At 37.8% G+C, this 18,309-nt stretch overlaps 1 protein-coding gene across 4 annotated transcripts in view; it reads right to left on the bottom strand.

The window, feature by feature from the left end:
• LOC129748938 (LIM/homeobox protein Lhx9-like) overlaps positions 1-18,309 on the bottom strand; it is a 425,064-nt gene that overhangs the window by 68,290 nt on the left and 338,465 nt on the right. For all 4 annotated transcript variants that reach the window (XM_055743748.1, XM_055743751.1, XM_055743749.1 and 1 more), the window contains one exon: positions 684-1,155. In XM_055743748.1, the coding sequence (XP_055599723.1) occupies positions 684-1,155 (472 nt within the window). The remainder of the gene's footprint in view (positions 1-683; positions 1,156-18,309) is intronic.

The following is an 18,309-nucleotide window of genomic DNA, read 5'->3' as shown; positions in this document are numbered from 1 at the left end:
TCATTCCCAGTCTTTACGATAAGAAGTCGGGTTTCGAGTCGCAAGATGAGAGATCAGGCCTATAATCAACCAGAGAAGGGATATAAGTGGTTACCTCGAGTCATTACGAGTAGAGGTCTGATCTCGAGTCGCTAGAGGAAAGATCGGGCCTTGAGTCGGGCAGAGGAGAGGTAGGTGTACGTCAACCTCGAGTCGATGCGAGGAGGGGTCGGATTTTGAGTCGTATGAGGATAGATTACGCCTCGAGTCGCGAAGAGGAGAGATTTATGTGGGAATCTCGAGTTACTGCGAGGAGATGTCGGTTCTCTAGTCGTTAAAGGAGAGTTCGGACTTCAATTCATAAGGATGAGAGGTTCTGCTGAAAGTGCTCTCGTCTATGAGTATTGTCTTGGACCGCACTAGCGTGTATAAACTTCCCACTATTGAAGCATAGTGTGTGAAACATTTCGAGGTTGAACCTAGGTCTGCGGCCCCAAGTGGAGTTTAGGGAGTAGGAGGTATACACGCAGTATAACATGAGATCATCATGGGAACATTGCATTGTACTCATTGATCCAGATTAGCAAACTGGGGGGACGCGGTGGCTCGACGTGCCTTTTCAACCGATTTAAATAGAAGAACCAGAACCGTCATATACGCAGTATAGCTTCTGAAAGCGAGAGATATGTTTCATAAAAACTCACCGATGATTGCATTGCTGACAGGCGAAGCACTCGAGATGGTAGACGTTGTTCTTGGCCCGCATTACCATCTCGAAGGCCGGTATCACCTTGTTGCAGGCGGCACAGTATCCGGTTGTGCCAAACAGCCGCAGGTAATCCCGCTTGCACAGGATAAGGTTTGCTTTAGTATACAGAGTCGAGCCGACTTCGCCGAGCCGGCAATCACAGCATCCGCACTTGAGGCAGTCTTCGTGCCAGAACAGATCTAAGGCCTTCAGCAGGAATCGCTCGGTGATGCGTTTCCCACAGCCGGCGCAATCCTTGGCCAGGGCCGTACTCCCGATGAGATTCGGCGCGGATGAGATCGATGATTGGATTGCCGGTGCGTTCGGTGCAACTGTCGTGTGTCCCATAGCTGCAACACTACTGGCGGCGGCGTTGAGACTTCGTTGAGCTGACTGTACATTGACTGTGTGATCACTGATCGGCTCCACTGCAATGAAACGGAAAGTAAAACGAAAATCTTTAGTATGCTAGGTGTGCAATAGATTAACTTTAGAATGACGAAGGATATTCCACATGAAAGCCTTGACTTAGCTTAGAAAATGACTGAAAACCATCCTGATCACAACTGTTTCTAATTAATGCAACCACATATCGCCGTTGTTCGACATGCATAAATAAAAAGATAATTAATGAGACAAAATCCCTAATCTCATACGAGGAATCCCACTGCGTTCGAAAAAAAAAATAACAAGCATCAAATGCAAGGAGGAAAAACTCCCTCAAGGTGTCACCAAAATTATGCACAGCTTCTTCATCTTTGCTTCTTGGAAGCATACCAAAGTCAGAATGAGTACCATCCTCCGTGATTTACATATTACACCTTTGTGTATGACTATGCTTGTGCAAAATTGAGTTCTTAACCATTCGCTGGGGGTTATAATTATATTCAGCTGCAATTTTTCCTTAGCAGGAAAACGTAAACAAAGCCAGGGTTAATTTGTAAAATAATTCTCTGGAGATGGTCAAATATGGTGTTTAATTTTCAATTTCAACAGCAGTTAACCAGCTGCTAGCCAGATACAAATGCATTTTGCATACTGCAATTTGCGGACCAAATAAACATAAACATTGATATGCTGCGATTGTGGGTGAGTGGCTCCAACTGGTGGAGTGGTCGGACCAGCAAAACGAATGAAATTATCCTACTGTATGCAAAACACTTTAGAAAAAAATCTTGTTTCGCTTGAATATTTGTATGAAGTGTATCATTTTGCTCGAGGGTTTGAGTCTTTAGGCAAGTAGACGGTAAAGCAGTCATATCATTTTTTGGAGCAGTAGGGGAAAGGTTTCCTAAATGGGCCTATCGGGTTAAATGACCCTACGGCTGTTTGATGAAATGGCTGACTAGACAGCTTATCTGACCAATGCATTTTGAGGGTGATACGCTTAGAACATAAGGCAAGAAAGAATTTTTTGAATTTACAAACTCAAAAAAATTAAAAAAATCATACAAGGTTTTGATACATTTTGATGTAATATTTCGACTTTTAAAAATTATACGTAAAGAAGTTTAAAACAAAAACTAGGATGGTTTTTGTTTCTTACTCAAATGAACTTAAGAAATTAAACATATTTCAGCTTTTGTGGAGGTTTAATAATGATTATATAGTGGAATAATAAGAGTGTTTTTGTATGCCCCAATCATGTTTTTAAAATGCCTCCATCCTAAAATAACAGGTTAAATTGAATAAATAAATGATTTTTATCATTGAACCTTCAAATCTAAGCTCTGAATAACATCTTAAGAGAGAATTGAAGATCTAAAAACAGATTTGATAAAGTTTTTCTAATGGATGAATTGCCTCCATAGTATGGCAACCCTAACTTTTGTTTTATTCCATAAAATTATAATATACATAGATTTTTATAAAACTTCAGCTTTGTCGTACGGAAATTATTACTTTCTAGCAGTTTCAATGAAATTATACGGAAATATTGGCCAAAAAACATAAGTTTTGTTCAAAACATAAATAGGCGCATTTAGCCCGCACGGTTTGAGGTTCGGTATTTTAGACAACACTTACAATAAAATCGTTTTCTTGGAAACAGAAGAAAATTTTAACATAAAAATTACTCCATTGTATAGAAAACATATGCCTGCACACATGTAGATAGTTTTTGTACACATATTCGATGTGATATTTGATTAAATCAGTGTTCTGCTTAATAGGCGCATATAGCCCGCTCCTCCCCTAATGTTATCAGCACATTTTAGGAGTAGATTTAGCTTCAATCGGCATTGAAATTTTATCCTTTCAACTACCAAAAGTGCTCCCTGTCAATAAGTTATGGGCCCAACGCTAAATAGTGGAAAGGAGAAGAAGAGGAATCAACAGTGGCTGGGTGCCGATGGAAGGACAACGAGCCTTAATCAGAATGGTCAAAGAGCCAGGAACCATGGTCACAGAAAAGACGTTGGGCGAAGCCAATTAGGTGGTCGTAACTCGAAAGGCGTTGATCCTGAGGAAGAAAGTCGAGCCAGCGCCAGACAAGGTTGACGGACCGAAGCAACGGGGGGTCGTCCAGTTAGATCTTGTTGATCTGACGCCATAGAAGGTCCCAGCAAACATTTAAGAGGGTATATCGCAGGAACAACAGAATTAATCAAACGAATATACCAGATGAAAAGATTGTATTAAACTTACCAAAATAGCTTCTAGCTATAAAAGTGGAGGCGATATATCTACAATGACAAGATTTTAACGATTTGATTTCCCCACAAAAAGCAAAATATACGATTTGAAGTAATTTGAATAAAACGAAAAAAAAAAATTTCTTTGACCGAGATTTGAACCCCAGCCTCCGAGTTGTCTGTCCGGTATCTTACCACGATGCCAACTCATCAGTTGAAATGATTTGCGCTATAGCTCTATATGTAAGATTTTCTGTTCACGAACCGGTCAAAGGAAGAAAGATGGAAGGATCGTCATTTCTCGTAAATCAGTTCACTTAAATCGTAAATGTCGAATTAGCGTATTCTCAACTCTTTGGAGACATATTTACGAAATGACTAAACTGCTATCCGATTCAACTTTTTTTGGGCAAAGCTTGTCGTAAATGAATGATAGAAAATCACTCAATACCAACTTGTTTACGATGGTTATTGAAAATGTCTAAATATTCGATTTGGATTATCATTTCTATTACGATTTCATGTTAGCTGGGGTCTGTGGACCGGAGAGCTAAGTGGAGGTCATCGGGTTAGAAGCACAGGATGTGTCGAGCCTTATGAAAGTCGTTAAGGTGCAGGGAACGGCGTCCAGCCACAGAAAGGATATCGTGCGACTTCCCCTTGAGAGAAGAATACTTTACATGCGACATATAAAATAACTTAAACATTCTCCAAGTTGTTAAATGGTTTGAGTATTTAAGAATGCCATTACCAAAAATATCAAAGATCAAATAAAACATTTTTTCGATTTTAAGTGCCGTAAATGTATATCTGTGCAGTTTTTTCGACTTCTGACAGATTCGGATCGAAGCCAGGTGGAGTTCATCGGACCATGAACTATGGAAGCTCGTCGGTCCAGGAGCTAAATGGTAGGTTGCGAGCCAGGAATCATGGTTGACAGGCCGGAGACACTGGAAGACCTTCGAGCTGCTGGTAGGTTGCCGAAGAGCAAAGGTTCTTATATAGCGGAACCGAAAGATGGTCTTCGATATGAAGGCGACGACTGTAATACAGGGCGTGTCGTTGTCACAACTTGAAGAGAAGCTATCGGACTCTGTATTTTCCTTTTGATTGTGTGTGTGTTAGGAGGGGATTGAGATCGTAGCAATCGATGATACGCATAACAACACACATCATCAGTAAATTTTTGTTTAATGTTACCATGGAAATAGTTTAGTATATAAGGTAGCGAATCATTCTACTCTCAAGCAGTAAAGAATCTCTTATTTTCACAATCAATATCAAACCAAAGTCCCTCTCGAGGACTGTTGGGATACCATCAAAACAGCGATCAACAGCGTTGTGGAGAACGTCAGCGGGTATGGGGAACGACATCAACGGAACGTCTGGTTCAAAGAAGAGTGTAGGAGTGTAATAGACGAAGAGAATACCGCGTGGACGACAGAAGTGCAAAGGAACCCCCCGTTGTCAGTGAGTTTGTGAGTGAGTTTCCAAGGGAAAAAGCGTCGCCTGCAGCTGCATCGTTCCCAGGAAACACGAAAGTTCAATCAAAAGCTCAACGCATCCTGCAAGCCGAAATTTTCCGGGATAAGGACGGAGGCATCCTGACGGACAATCGTGAGGGGATCAAAAGGTGGAAGCAGCACTTCGATGAATGTCTGAACGGCGCACATGCAGGAGACCAAGACAATGGGAGAGATACGTCGCCGGCGTAGCCAATGACGAGGTAAAGTCACTCCCAACGATGAGCGAGTTCAAGGAAGCGATTCACCAGCTAAATAGCAAGAAGTCGACTGGGAAGGATGGTATCGCAGCTGAACTCATCGAAATGGGCCCGAACAAATTGGTCTGTTGAGGGTTCGGATCTGAGACACAGAACACCTACCGGAGGAGTGGAATGAGGGGGTAGTATGTCCCATCTATAGGGCGACAAATTTGACTGTGAAAACTATCGAGCGATCACTGCCCTTAATGCCACCAACAAAGTGGGAAGTCATCAGGCAGGCTTCATGGAAGGCCGGTCTATGACGGACCAAATCTTCACACTACGACATATCTTCAAAAATGCCGTGTACACGTGAACGAGTCCCTAGGAACGAGTCCCTATCCTGCACAATGTTCAACGTGGCGTTAGAAGGTGTTATTCGACGAGCTGTGGGTGGAATGCAGGGCACGATTTTCAACAGATCCAGTCAACTTATCTGCTTTGCCGACGATATTGATATTTGCGGCGATGGAGGAGGTCTATCGCAATCTGAAATGCGAAATAGGAAGTATTGGGTTAATGATTAATACGTTCAAGACGAAGTATATGCTGGCCTGCGGATCCAAGACTAGCCGAGCCCACTTGTGCAGTAATAAAAAGGTCATGATCGACAACGACGGGCTGGAGCTATACCTCGGCTCACTGGTGACCGCAGAAAATAACACCAGTCTTGAGAACCGAAGACGACGAATGATCAGCTGACGTCGTAGTACTATGGAATCCAAAAGCAACTGCGGTCGAGAAGACTTAGCCCTCGCACAGAGTGTAAGCTGCTCATGACGCTCATTAGACCGGTTGTCCTCTACGGGTACAAGACGAGGATATTGCTCGAGGAGGACCTGCATACACTCGGAGTTTTAAGAGCGACGAGGGTTAAGAACCCATGGCGGCGCGTAGGAGAGCGGAGTGTAGAGGCAAAGGATGAATCACGAGCTCGTGCGACTCTACAATGTATCCAGATGGCTGCGAAGGCTGGACGGATACGCTGGGCAGAGCATATTGCTAGAATGCCGGACGACTGTCTAAAAAACCGCTCTTTTATTCTAATTCTTATAGTTTACCAATTGATCCTCTAAATCTGCTCGAACGATTTTACTATGTTCCTTATGGCGCTCAAAAATTTTGGTCTATGGGCCAAGGAAATCGTTTTTTTATCTATGTCAAAAACTACTTGATACATTATCAGCTGATTTTGTCCATGTAAACATAACAGCACAAGGTAGTTTGACTGAAAATTGAATCAATTTCCGCCGATGCTATTCACAAAAAAAGTTTTATGTCATTTTTTTTAAAGAACAGACCTCAAATGAAGTGCTACGTTTCACGATGTATCAGTTTTTTAAAACTAACAAAATAATAATGTACATCTTTGTATATACATACTTTCTACCATTACCATTAAAAATCAATAACGATGTCGCTTATGCCACTTTTCCGCTCACCTGCAAGGAAAAGACGTCGCCGTGAACTTCCTCAGCGTCACATTAGATGCTAATTAATGGGTGCGGATTTTTTTTTTCTTGCTCCTGTATCTTATTACTTATTCATAGCCCAAGTTGCAATTAATGCTAATTACTTTGCTCAATAATAATCATTACAGCGCCAAGTCTGCACTTGTTAAAAACCAACATCTGCCTGACGGGATTTTAATTAAATAATTTCGGCACGCCTAGAGGAGCTGCTGCTCTTGCAGTGCCCTCTCCTGTGACGAGCGCTGGTAGTTGGTTTATGATGCCCTGGAAGACGCTGCTCTCTCTATGGGTCGCATAAGTATGTTTTATACTTGTGGTGGTTTTGCTTGGTATCGCATCGAATCAACGCGACAACCGAACAACGCAAAAGGCGAAATTTTGTAATTAAACGAAACTCGCCGTCTGAAATCCCAATTCTGTCTCGACTTCGCGAGCGGAGATGCAAATTGGAGTTGCATATTGAGAACGAAACTAGCACTGTGTAAAACTTTGTTCAAGTTGTGAATTATGTATGGGGGTTGTTTGTGTTCTTCGAAACAATATGAAGTCTAGAAATTGGGAGTCGTTAGAACGGTTTTTTTTTCAAAATTATTTCTAAAGCCATTCTCTTAGAAGTTGGTTTTAACGCTGATTCTTTTAGATGATTGTTGATCAATGGGACTCCTTGTTCAATTATATTCCCTGTCATCCATCCTTCCAACAAACGGATTAAGTATTTGATTGATCTAGCTGAGGTAAATGCAGCTTATAAAGATGTAGAATAGAATAAAGGCACCCTCGAGTATCCACCAAGCATAAATAAAAGCTTTTCCGAATCATTGAAATGTATTTTCACAGCAACTCAATTACCACAACCAGTCCCTGCATGGAAAAGCAAATGATTATAATAAATTTCAATATCAATCCAATTGAAATCCAAAACCAGCATGGTCAAACATCATTCCGTGCGTTCCAGCAGAGCCCTCATTTATTGGATTTTTTTTTCGCCGTTTGCTACCAATCACTTTATTTGGTTTTAATAAAAATATTTTTAATATATTATTTGAATTTTATTTACGTCCCTCGGGCTCCGGCAAATGAACGCACACAAACACATGGGACCCAACCGAGCATCCCAAACTGCCAATTGGAGGGAAAATATGTGCGTTTGTTGGTCCCAGCCCAGCAGCGTCCACGTGGGGAGAAAGAGCAGATATAAATTGAGGTTGGCAAAAAATGTCATAAAAATCAAACGAATCTAACGAGCCGAGCGGCATCACAAGCAAATGATGAGGAGGGAACATTCTGTAATCAGCGATCCGTGTGTCCGAATGTGATGTGAGATATGAATTCAGATTTTGAATGAGGTCCTCCGCAGTGAGCAGCAGAAAAAAAGGCCCACTGCAAGTTGTACCGAAATTTAATAAATAAAATTAAATATTGGTTTGATTTATTTCTCCGTTTTTATTATCTTCGGTGTACATCTGATTCGGTTTAGCAGCAAAGAGCAGCATTCCGGCAGCCCGACATCTCGGCTTGTGCTGATGTGATATCATGTGTTGTTGGTTCAAATCAGCTGAAAAAACATGCCACTGACTTTCTTCCTCTACAGCGGCAACGAATCCAACATGTTTTCTACAGCCAGGATAAGCTAGCCCCTCGACTCGACTCGACTTGCCGCGCCGCAACCGTACTTACAAACACATCTGCTGAATCGATATAAAAACAACCCAAAATCAGCCGGAAAACGAGGGGCGAAAAAGTTGAAGCCGAAATACGGAGCCATATTTCTAGTTCATATTTACACTACACCTTGGTCCAGCTTGAGAATGGTGGCGCAAGACGTTACTTGACCTTCGAGGAGACATGGGTTCGATTTGACATACCGGAACAAATATCAAATTCTTCTTAAATATATAACTCCTTCAATTTTTCAAAAAACCCGAAGAAAGGATAAATAAAGTTTGAAGCATTTCGTCAAAAATTGAATAAATTTATAAAAATTCTCAAAAAATCACTAGAAAAAGGGAACAAATTGTGGTAGATGTTAATTTAATCTCTTTCAATATACAAATTTATTTTATTTTTTCTAAATCTCAAATGATTTTATTTTTTAGATTTTGCACAATGTAGATAATGCGAAAATAGTAGATAACTAGAAAATGTCGAGTTTTGCTATCTGACGCCCCATCCTGAAATCTAAGAATCCACTTTAAAATATTGTAAATCACTAAAAATCGTATAAAATCTTCTAAATATTGGCATTGCGTGAAAGGGCTAAACTAGAAGAAGATGAATTTTACTTTCTGACGCCATCATGAAATCATACATGGCGGCACCCGAACAACTCTAAAATGCTGTAAATGACTAAAAATCACATGAAACTCCCACAATATGCTAAATACTAAAAATCGCATGAAACTTGAATGAGATTTCCGACTATTAGCAGCATTTTAAAGATCAGCGGAAGTCACCATCTTGGGTGGCGTCAGATAGCGAAATTCGACTTCTACTCGTTAAGCCCTTTCAACTGATAACCATATTGTGGGTGTTTCATGAGATTGTCAGTTATTTGAAGCTTTGAAAAGAAAAGCGGAAGCCGACATCTTGAATTAATGATGGTGCAAGCAACAAATTTTTTCTCCTACTAGTTGGGCTCTTTCACTTAACACTTATATTGTAGAAATATTCATACCACTTCCGGTGATTTGAAGTATTTCATAGATTTTTATGTACTTTTCTATTTAACTCAAAAATATCAGACATGACTTATCAAGATGTGTAAAAACGGGAGTACCAATTCAAATATATGTAATCTAGCCTAAGAGTGTTCTGTTTTGACATCTTGAACGAAAACTGGCACGTTATTTTATTACGATTTTAAAATCAAGCACTGCGTGCCTTTATTAAACATGAAAAAAAAAGGCTTGTAGCAAACTTTTTTCAGAACTTTTTATTACCAACTTCAATAGTATATTTAGTACAACTTTATTAGCGTTTTCAGAACTACCTGAAAACAAATGGTTGAATCAAAAATCTGAGCATTTTCCATGACTATAAATAAAACAGTTACAAAACTGGCTGCATATAAAATGCTGAAATAAAACGATAATTAAACTTTCAAATGCTAGTTGGCTTAACTTGTGTTACTTGGGGCTTTTATTGAAACTAACAAAATCTATCACTAACTGCTTCAAGTTGAGCTTCGATACTTACATTTTTCGATACCTTTTGAGTCACATAACATCATTTTTTTAAAAATGAGATTATTTTGATCAATCCTGAATTAGCGCATCGAGTTATAATTTTGAATGGAAATTTGAATGGAAAATGAAATTTTTGCCAACTTATTCAGGTATTGCTTGCTACGGTTTTGAACAATTTCATGGAATCTAGAGTGTCTATTTCCCAGCCATTTCAGCGTTCCAGGGAATCGGGAAATCTGACCATTCTTAAAAATGGAAATTGAAGATTTTAGCACTCTTTTGTTTAAGAAACGCAATCAATATGGTATCTTTTCAAGTTTAGGTAGTAGTATTGCAAAACATTTCAAACTTTTTAATGCCTTAAGAACTCAATTAGCAATTATAAAACCCAAGACCCAAAAAAACTAAGAACTTAAACTGACAAACTTGTCTGATTCCTGCTGGAAAATTTTTAGATAATTGAGAAAGATTTTCCACAATCGAAGTTGGTGAGCTAGACTTCAGGCTATTTATCAAATCTCGTAGAATTTCAGATAACTATCCTGTTGTTTCAAAATATGTCATTTCTTTGCCGATGATTTTGTTACTGTCAACAGCTTGCGAAATGGAAGTTCTTGATGATGAGTGTTGCAAAATAGAACATTCAGATTTTTTTCGTAACGTTTCTTTATTGGAATTGTTTGGTTTTATAAATTCTTTGTAATTTTTCACTTTAACACTGAATTTGTGAACGAAAAAAGTTTTTTTTACCAAATGCAATGTATTTTTTTTTTGTTTCGATTATAGTCGTTTTACCATCTTTATGGCATTCGCGACTTTATCAACGTTGCAGTTGGCGGATTGTTATTGAAAAACTTATCCGGTACAACTGTGTTCGATGTTTACTCTTGGGCTCGAACTCGCGGACATCGGCTCAGGAGACAACAGACTTGCCAACTGAGCTATATCACAAGCCCTAAAAAAATGCAATGTATGAATTTCGAAGTTTCAAGGAAAAAATATTAATTCTCTGCCATATGTATATCAAGATAGAACTTTCATTTTCCTTGCTCAAGTTGATCCTTTTCTCCAATTTTAATCGTGTCAATTTTAAGTAACTTAGCACTTTTTAATGGCTTCGGTAATCCTAATTTTAACGTTTCCTGGGATTCGGAATTCCTGAATTTTTCTTATTCCCGGGAATTCCCGGGTTGATCACTCTAATGGAATGCTTCAACCAAAAAAATAAACAGTTTGTTCACCTTAGAGATGATGTACAACAAATTTCGTTGAAAGCAAATCTTCTCCTGCACAGCAAAAATTATTTCCTGTAAAATTACGCAAATGTCCTATAACAAAGGAGCAAGACATTTACCGTAATTTTACAGGTCGAAAAACAAATTACGTGACATTTAATTTTCAGTGTACAATTTTTTTACAGGACATTTGCTGTAATAATAAATGAATCTTCTTTAACTTTCAAGGAAAACAATTTAAAATTATAGGTTTTATCAATCAACCTGTAACTAACAAAACCTGTAATTTTAAATTGTTTTCCTTTTAAGTTAACGAAAATTCTCATTTATTATCACAGCAAATGTCCTGTAAAAAAGTTGTTCACGTAAAATTAATTGTCACGTAATTTGTTTTTCGACCTGTAATATTACGGTAAATGTCCTGCTCCTTTTTGTTACAGGACATTTGCGTAATTTTACAGGAAATAAATTTTGCTGTGTAAATCTATGTTGAGACACACTAAAGCTTCAACACAACGGTATATACCCAGAAGAAGAACCCTAACCAGCAGTGAAGGGGAGACGAGAAGAAAAAACCGGCATCGGCGATGATCTGCAGCAAGCAATAAGACTAACGTACAGCTGTAAAATTTATGATTTAATATTGTTTTAGATGAAATGTTGGCAATTTCTGTTTCGGTGATTTCTCCAATCTTCTCGGTCACTAACTTTCTTTTACCCTTTGAAAAAAAAAAAAATACTTTGGCGGGGAAAAACCCTCAGCCATCTGAATTCGGTGTCGGGCAAAAAAGACGAACGTCGATAAAAGCTGGCCTACCTCCCTCATATGGTATCGGGTTGGTCCCGCTCGGATATATATAAATGGTAACATCTCCACTGCCTCTCCCTTCTTCAAAAAGTAAAAGAAGGTGCCGCAAAATAACGATATATGCGCGGGACCGGAAACGAGCCCGGAGACCGGAGACAGATACAGAGACAGAGAAAGAATGGCGAAAAAGAAAAACCAATCACTGATTGCTGCCATAAAAAATACTAAACTGATTGAAGCGAACGAGTAAAGAAATGCAGTCAGCAAAAAAGTTGTAGGTACCAATTGCTTTCGAATGTCCCCCTGATTGGGATTGGTAATGACGTGCTGCTGCTGTTGGAAAATTTGACAGTGTTGAATGGATGTTTCGTTCGGGCGCGAAAGTGCATGTTTTAAGCTTCGTAGACGGTTTAGCAATTCTTTGACCTTACATATGATTCAAACTTTAATCTGAAAATAATTTTTATTATAAAAATATATTTAGAGATTCGATCATAATATATTTTTTAATTGAACATCCTTTAATTTATTTCTCCAAAATTTTTAGAGCTGCTTCGTTATGCGATATCCGAATATTCATTTAATGCATGTTCCATGGTTGCATGGTTAAAATTTTCTTTGTTTATATATGATATCACAGGAGAACAGCATTTTTGTGTCTCATCGGTATCAAAACCTGATTTTGAAGAATTTAACGTCCGGAATTGGAATTTCTGGTCGAATTTTGTCAACTTCACAGTTTTTATAACCTTAAATTCGTGATGCCAAGAAATTCGAAGCTGATTTTGACTTATTGCCAAATATTCAAATGGGCTCTAGTTTTTGAAATTCAATCGTTTATTCAAAAAGGAAAAACTTAAAGTAAGTGTCTGTACTGTAAAGTAATGTTTAATATATTGAAATCAAAGGTTTAAAACCAATTTATTATTTTTTTTGGAGATGGCTAAGTGAGCTATTACTTTTTCTGTTTAGCTCTTGTAGGTAAAATAAGAATATTTTAAGGATATACTCACACTTTAAAAATAATAATGATTCCGTTTTGGTATAAAAACACAAGAAAACTGAAAGTCTCCAACAAGTTAAATTATAATTAAAGTGTTTATTTCGAATGTATCGACGCTCCAAATTCATTGAAATCAGATCTATGATATTTGGTACCACGTAAAAGAATATAGAAGACATGTGTGGACATCAAAGATGTTTAATTTTTATTTTGTCAATCCTTTTGTGGGTTTGCGCCTCTTGAGTTCTGGTTTTGATAATCCTTTTTTATTTTTAAAAATCCAAATAAGCACCATTTTATGTCTTTAAAATTTTAGTCAAGTTTACTAATTTTTCTCAAATCCATTTTTTTGAAAACTATCCTCAGTTTGATTTTTATGTGATTTTGGGATACGCCTCTGGTTCGAATATAATTTTTTTAAATTTTTTTATGGTCTTTTAGTAGACATCTATGAACAATAAAAATATTTAATTTTTATTTTTTGAATATTCGCATATGGCTTTGTATTTCGTTTTATTATTTGAAGAGATTCGTGAAACTAACATTTTAATAAATAATACGACCCATAGTCTCATAACATTTGAAGCCGCACCTTGTGTTAATGTTTTTCAGAAATAAAAGTAGTTTTTCACGTAAATGGATCTAAGTAGTCAACGCTACAAGAAGGACGTTTTTGACAGAGGCTCCGCAAATTTCAAGAGTTTTGAGGAACAATCGTGATACCGTGCAAAAGCCATTGCATCAACAAGGAACTTGACGGAACTGGACTGTATTTTCATCAAGGAAATGATGGAGGAATTTGGGACTATCGAACCTTGATATTCCTGCCTGTTAGGTTCCCGATCCCTGAATTGGACAATTTCGCTCCCGGAACGCTCATCATTAGAAAAGCTGATAGCACAAAGCTAAGTACTTTTATTTTTTATTTCAAATCTTTTATAGCGTTTTCGTATATTTTCCACTGGCACGGAGTTAGTAGCTAACTTCATAATCAAACAAAATCGCCGCCCGGGACGATTACACTCGTCGTTCAGGGTTAAGATTTTGTTTGTTCATGAGGAAAAAGTGAGCCCGTGCTAGTGAAAAATAAGCTTAGAATTTTAAAATTCACAGTTCACAGTGATACAATTTTAGCGTTTTAGTGGAAATGAAAAATTTGACTTTCATTTTCGTTGGGTTAATCGATTTGAGTTCATCGTATAATGTAGTTTCTGATTAACGGCTTTAGGTAATATTTCTTAATTGTAGTTACATACATTGTTGTAAAACTACAAACCTTTTTTTTCATTCACGAAATTGGCCACAGTTAATCGACGTTAGAGAGTATTTCAGGAAGTTAAATATCGACAGACAGTTGCAGTTTCATTAGAATTCCAATTTTGATGGGATCATAAATCCTGGATTCCAAAACTTTGAAATTTTGCTTAACCTAGAACTAATAAATAACTATTTTGGTAATATAATGCTGAAATATTCATAAAGTAGGGTCAGTTTTGACAAAGTTAAAAAGGGTTATCTGATACAAATATACATGATGTTCAAATTTAATTTGTTATTCGTTAAATAAAAAAAAAACTGTTTACATTGTTTTACTTCCACATTTTTTTACCCTTATTTATTTTTTTCCAATTTGATTCTTCAATATTGGAAGTTAATAGTATAAAAACAGTGTGCCTTTTATAATTCTTGAGTGTCATTAGAAAAGAACAGAAGCATAGTTCAATGTATAGGATTTGGTTTGTCACTTCATTACACTAGTCAAAGGTGTATCCTACTCATATCCTTTTCTCCCGAACCTCCAACCTTAAATTATTTTGCTAGGATGCAGAGGTGACCTCGGTCCTAAAGCACGAAATTGATCTTTCATCCCTTTCTACCTTTTCCAATCTATCCATTGACTACTAGGACGTGGCCGGCGCCGTTATTGATGTACAAAGAGAGAGCATATGTTTTGTGCATTGAGGATGATATGCTAATCCCAAGCACCATTCTTTTGACCTTTGAACAAAACTGATGGCCTCGGTCAATCACGGAGTAGCAACCATTGGCGATGTGGAATTCGTTCTACTGAGCCACGCCTGCGACAATGGATTTCGAAATGCTTTAAAAGTAATGTGGAAGCAATAATGGAATCACTCAATGATTAATAAATAAACCTTACTATTATAGACAGAAATTCATGATGAAGCATTTCGGGTTTCATAGTTCAAGGCAGATGTGAGTAGTCAATCCAGCTAAGCTAAGCTAATAAAAGTAGTTTTTCACGTAAAATTACATGAATTACGATTGTTTTTACAGAAAACGATCAGTTGTTTTGTTACAGAATCTCTCTTGAACAGAGATCAAAACTATATCTCAAATAAAAATTGACATGTTATTAACATAAAACATGTTTTTCTTTCTATGACGAAAAAAGATCAGTTTAAATCACATGTCAGCCCCTGGGTCAGGCAAAAAGAAATTCACTGCAGCATTTTTGCAGATTTTTTTTTCTTATTAGAAAAAAAACTGAGCACTTTTTGAAAAGATTTGTAATCGTTTAAGATAACTCTTGCCGGAATCAAACAAAATCAATGAAATTATTGTTTTAAAAATATGGCATGCTCAGTCTGATGAAATTTATAAACCTAATCAATGCTTAACTTCGGAAAGACTTAAACCAAAGTTTTAATAATGATCATTCTAAAGAAAAAAAAATTATTACTTGCTCACTGATCGGTGATTTGATCAAACCAATTTTACATTTGAGCGTTTTTCTGTTTTTTAGCCCCGGGTCAGCCCTTAGCTCCTAAAACCATTTTCAATTAATGAGCAGAATCTCGCAAAAATAATAAATTTTATTGATTCGATTCAAATTAACCAGAATCAAAGTTTCGAATCATTGCTTTGTCCTTCTTTCGAGTTTGAGATTTGTTTAAAAATAAATCTTAAACAGACCAGTTTTCAAATTTTAAAACAATATTTCCGAAACACCAGGAAAATAATAAGAATGAAAATTTCGCATACGAATCTAATCCAGAATTTAAAGCTTGGGGTATAAGATTCAGTGCACAGAAATAGAATACATAGAATATATCATCAGATTTGAAATAAAAACATAAATACTAACTGTAAAATAAATTTTAAATCATGTCAAACATTAACCCTGATTAAAAATTATTTATAAAATTATAATGATTTTATATGAATCACATTTCTTTTCTTAATTTTCACATGAAGTGATGATTGGAAAATTCCACGGTAAAATTTAAAATTCAAAAAAAAAAAAAATTCATCACGATTGGGTATGTGAATTCTCGGTTATCCGTTTCTAACATGGGTTGATGATTGAGTTTAATTTGATAAAATGATTGTGACCAAAGGCAAAGATTATATTTTTTAAACTCAATTTTTTTTATTATACCAAAATAAAAAGCTAAAAAGTAATTTTTGAAGTTTACAATGAAAACTTTGTTTATTTTTAGTTCAACATGTTCTTTTCATCATTGAAAGTTTTTAATGACAATATATTTATAGGTTAGGAAATTTGATTTCTTAAGTGATCGATTAAAAACTGATAAAAATTAAAATGACGAAAATCAAGTTTTGTTGTAAATATTTAAAGCACTAAGCAAATACTAATTCAGTTAACATTGCACATTAAAATAAAGATTTAAAGTTGCTACTTCGGATCATCTTTCAAAATTTTAAGCTCTAAACATGTTTGCACCTTCAATTGAAATATTGGGTCCTGGAAAGGACAAAAGGAACAAACAATGTTTCTCATAATAAAAATCTAGATTTACATGCTGCATTAAAAACAAAGAAATTCATAAATGAAAACCAAAGACAAACTAATTTAAAAAAAAAATAAAAATTATTAAATTAATTAGCGCTATAAAGTATGGTAAATTTGTTTGAAAACTCATCTATATATATAAAAATGAATTTCTGTCTGTCTGTCTGTCTGTCTGTCTGTCTGTCTGTCTGTCTGTCTGTCTGTCTGTCTGTCTGTCTGTCTGTCTGTCTGTCTGTCTGTCTGTCTGTCTGTCTGTCTGTCTGTCTGTCTGTCTGTCTGTCTGTCTGTCTGTCTGTCTGTCTGTCTGTCTGTCTGTCTGTCTGTCTGTCTGTCTGTCTGTCTGTCTGTCTGTCTGTCTGTCTGTCTGTCTGTCTGTCTGTCTGTCTGTCTGTCTGTCTGTCTGTCTGTCTGTCTGTCTGTCTGTCTGTCTGTCTGTCTGTCTGTCTGTCTGTCTGTCTGTCTGTCTGTCTGTCTGTCTGTCTGTCTGTCTGTCTGTCTGTCTGTCTGTCTGTCTGTCTGTCTGTCTGTCTGTCTGTCTGTCTGTCTGTCTGTCTGTCTGTCTGTCTGTCTGTCTGTCTGTCTGTCTGTCTGTCTGTCTGTCTGTCTGTCTGTCTGTCTGTCTGTCTGTCTGTCTGTCTGTCTGTCTGTCTGTCTGTCTGTCTGTCTGTCTGTCTGTCTGTCTGTCTGTCTGTCTGTCTGTCTGTCTGTCTGTCTGTCTGTCTGTCTGTCTGTCTGTCTGTCTGTCTGTCTGTCTGTCTGTCTGTCTGTCTGTCTGTCTGTCTGTCTGTCTGTCTGTCTGTCTGTCTGTCTGTCTGTCTGTCTGTCTGTCTGTCTGTCTGTCTGTCTGTCTGTCTGTCTGTCTGTCTGTCTGTCTGTCTGTCTGTCTGTCTGTCTGTCTGTCTGTCTGTCTGTCTGTCTGTCTGTCTGTCTGTCTGTCTGTCTGTCTGTCTGTCTGTCTGTCTGTCTGTCTGTCTGTCTGTCTGTCTGTCTGTCTGTCTGTCTGTCTGTCTGTCTGTCTGTCTGTCTGTCTGTCTGTCTGTCTGTCTGTCTGTCTGTCTGTCTGTCTGTCTGTCTGTCTGTCTGTCTGTCTGTCTGTCTGTCTGTCTGTCTGTCTGTCTGTCTGTCTGTCTGTCTGTCTGTCTGTCTGTCTGTCTGTCTGTCTGTCTGTCTGTCTGTCTGTCTGTCTGTCTGTCTGTCTGTCTGTCTGTCTGTCTGTCTGTCTGTCTGTCTGTCTGTCTGTCTGTCTGTCTGTCTGTCTGTCTGTCTGTCTGTCTGTCTGTCTGTCTGTCTGTCTGTCTGTCTGTCTGTCTGTCTGTCTGTCTGTCTGTCTGTCTGTCTGTCTGTCTGTCTGTCTGTCTGTCTGTCTGTCTGTCTGTCTGTCTGTCTGTCTGTCTGTCTGTCTGTCTGTCTGTCTGTCTGTCTGTCTGTCTGTCTGTCTGTCTGTCTGTCTGTCTGTCTGTCTGTCTGTCTGTCTGTCTGTCTGTCTGTCTGTCTGTCTGTCTGTCTGTCTGTCTGTCTGTCTGTCTGTCTGTCTGTCTGTCTGTCTGTCTGTCTGTCTGTCTGTCTGTCTGTCTGTCTGTCTGTCTGTCTGTCTGTCTGTCTGTCTGTCTGTCTGTCTGTCTGTCTGTCTGTCTGTCTGTCTGTCTGTCTGTCTGTCTGTCTGTCTGTCTGTCTGTCTGTCTGTCTGTCTGTCTGTCTGTCTG

Source organism: Uranotaenia lowii, chromosome 2 (genome assembly GCF_029784155.1).
Source record: "Uranotaenia lowii strain MFRU-FL chromosome 2, ASM2978415v1, whole genome shotgun sequence".
NCBI classification, from domain to species: Eukaryota; Metazoa; Arthropoda; class Insecta; order Diptera; family Culicidae; genus Uranotaenia; species Uranotaenia lowii.
Note: the sequence above shows the minus strand (reverse complement) of the source record. Positions and strands in the feature narration are given on the sequence as shown.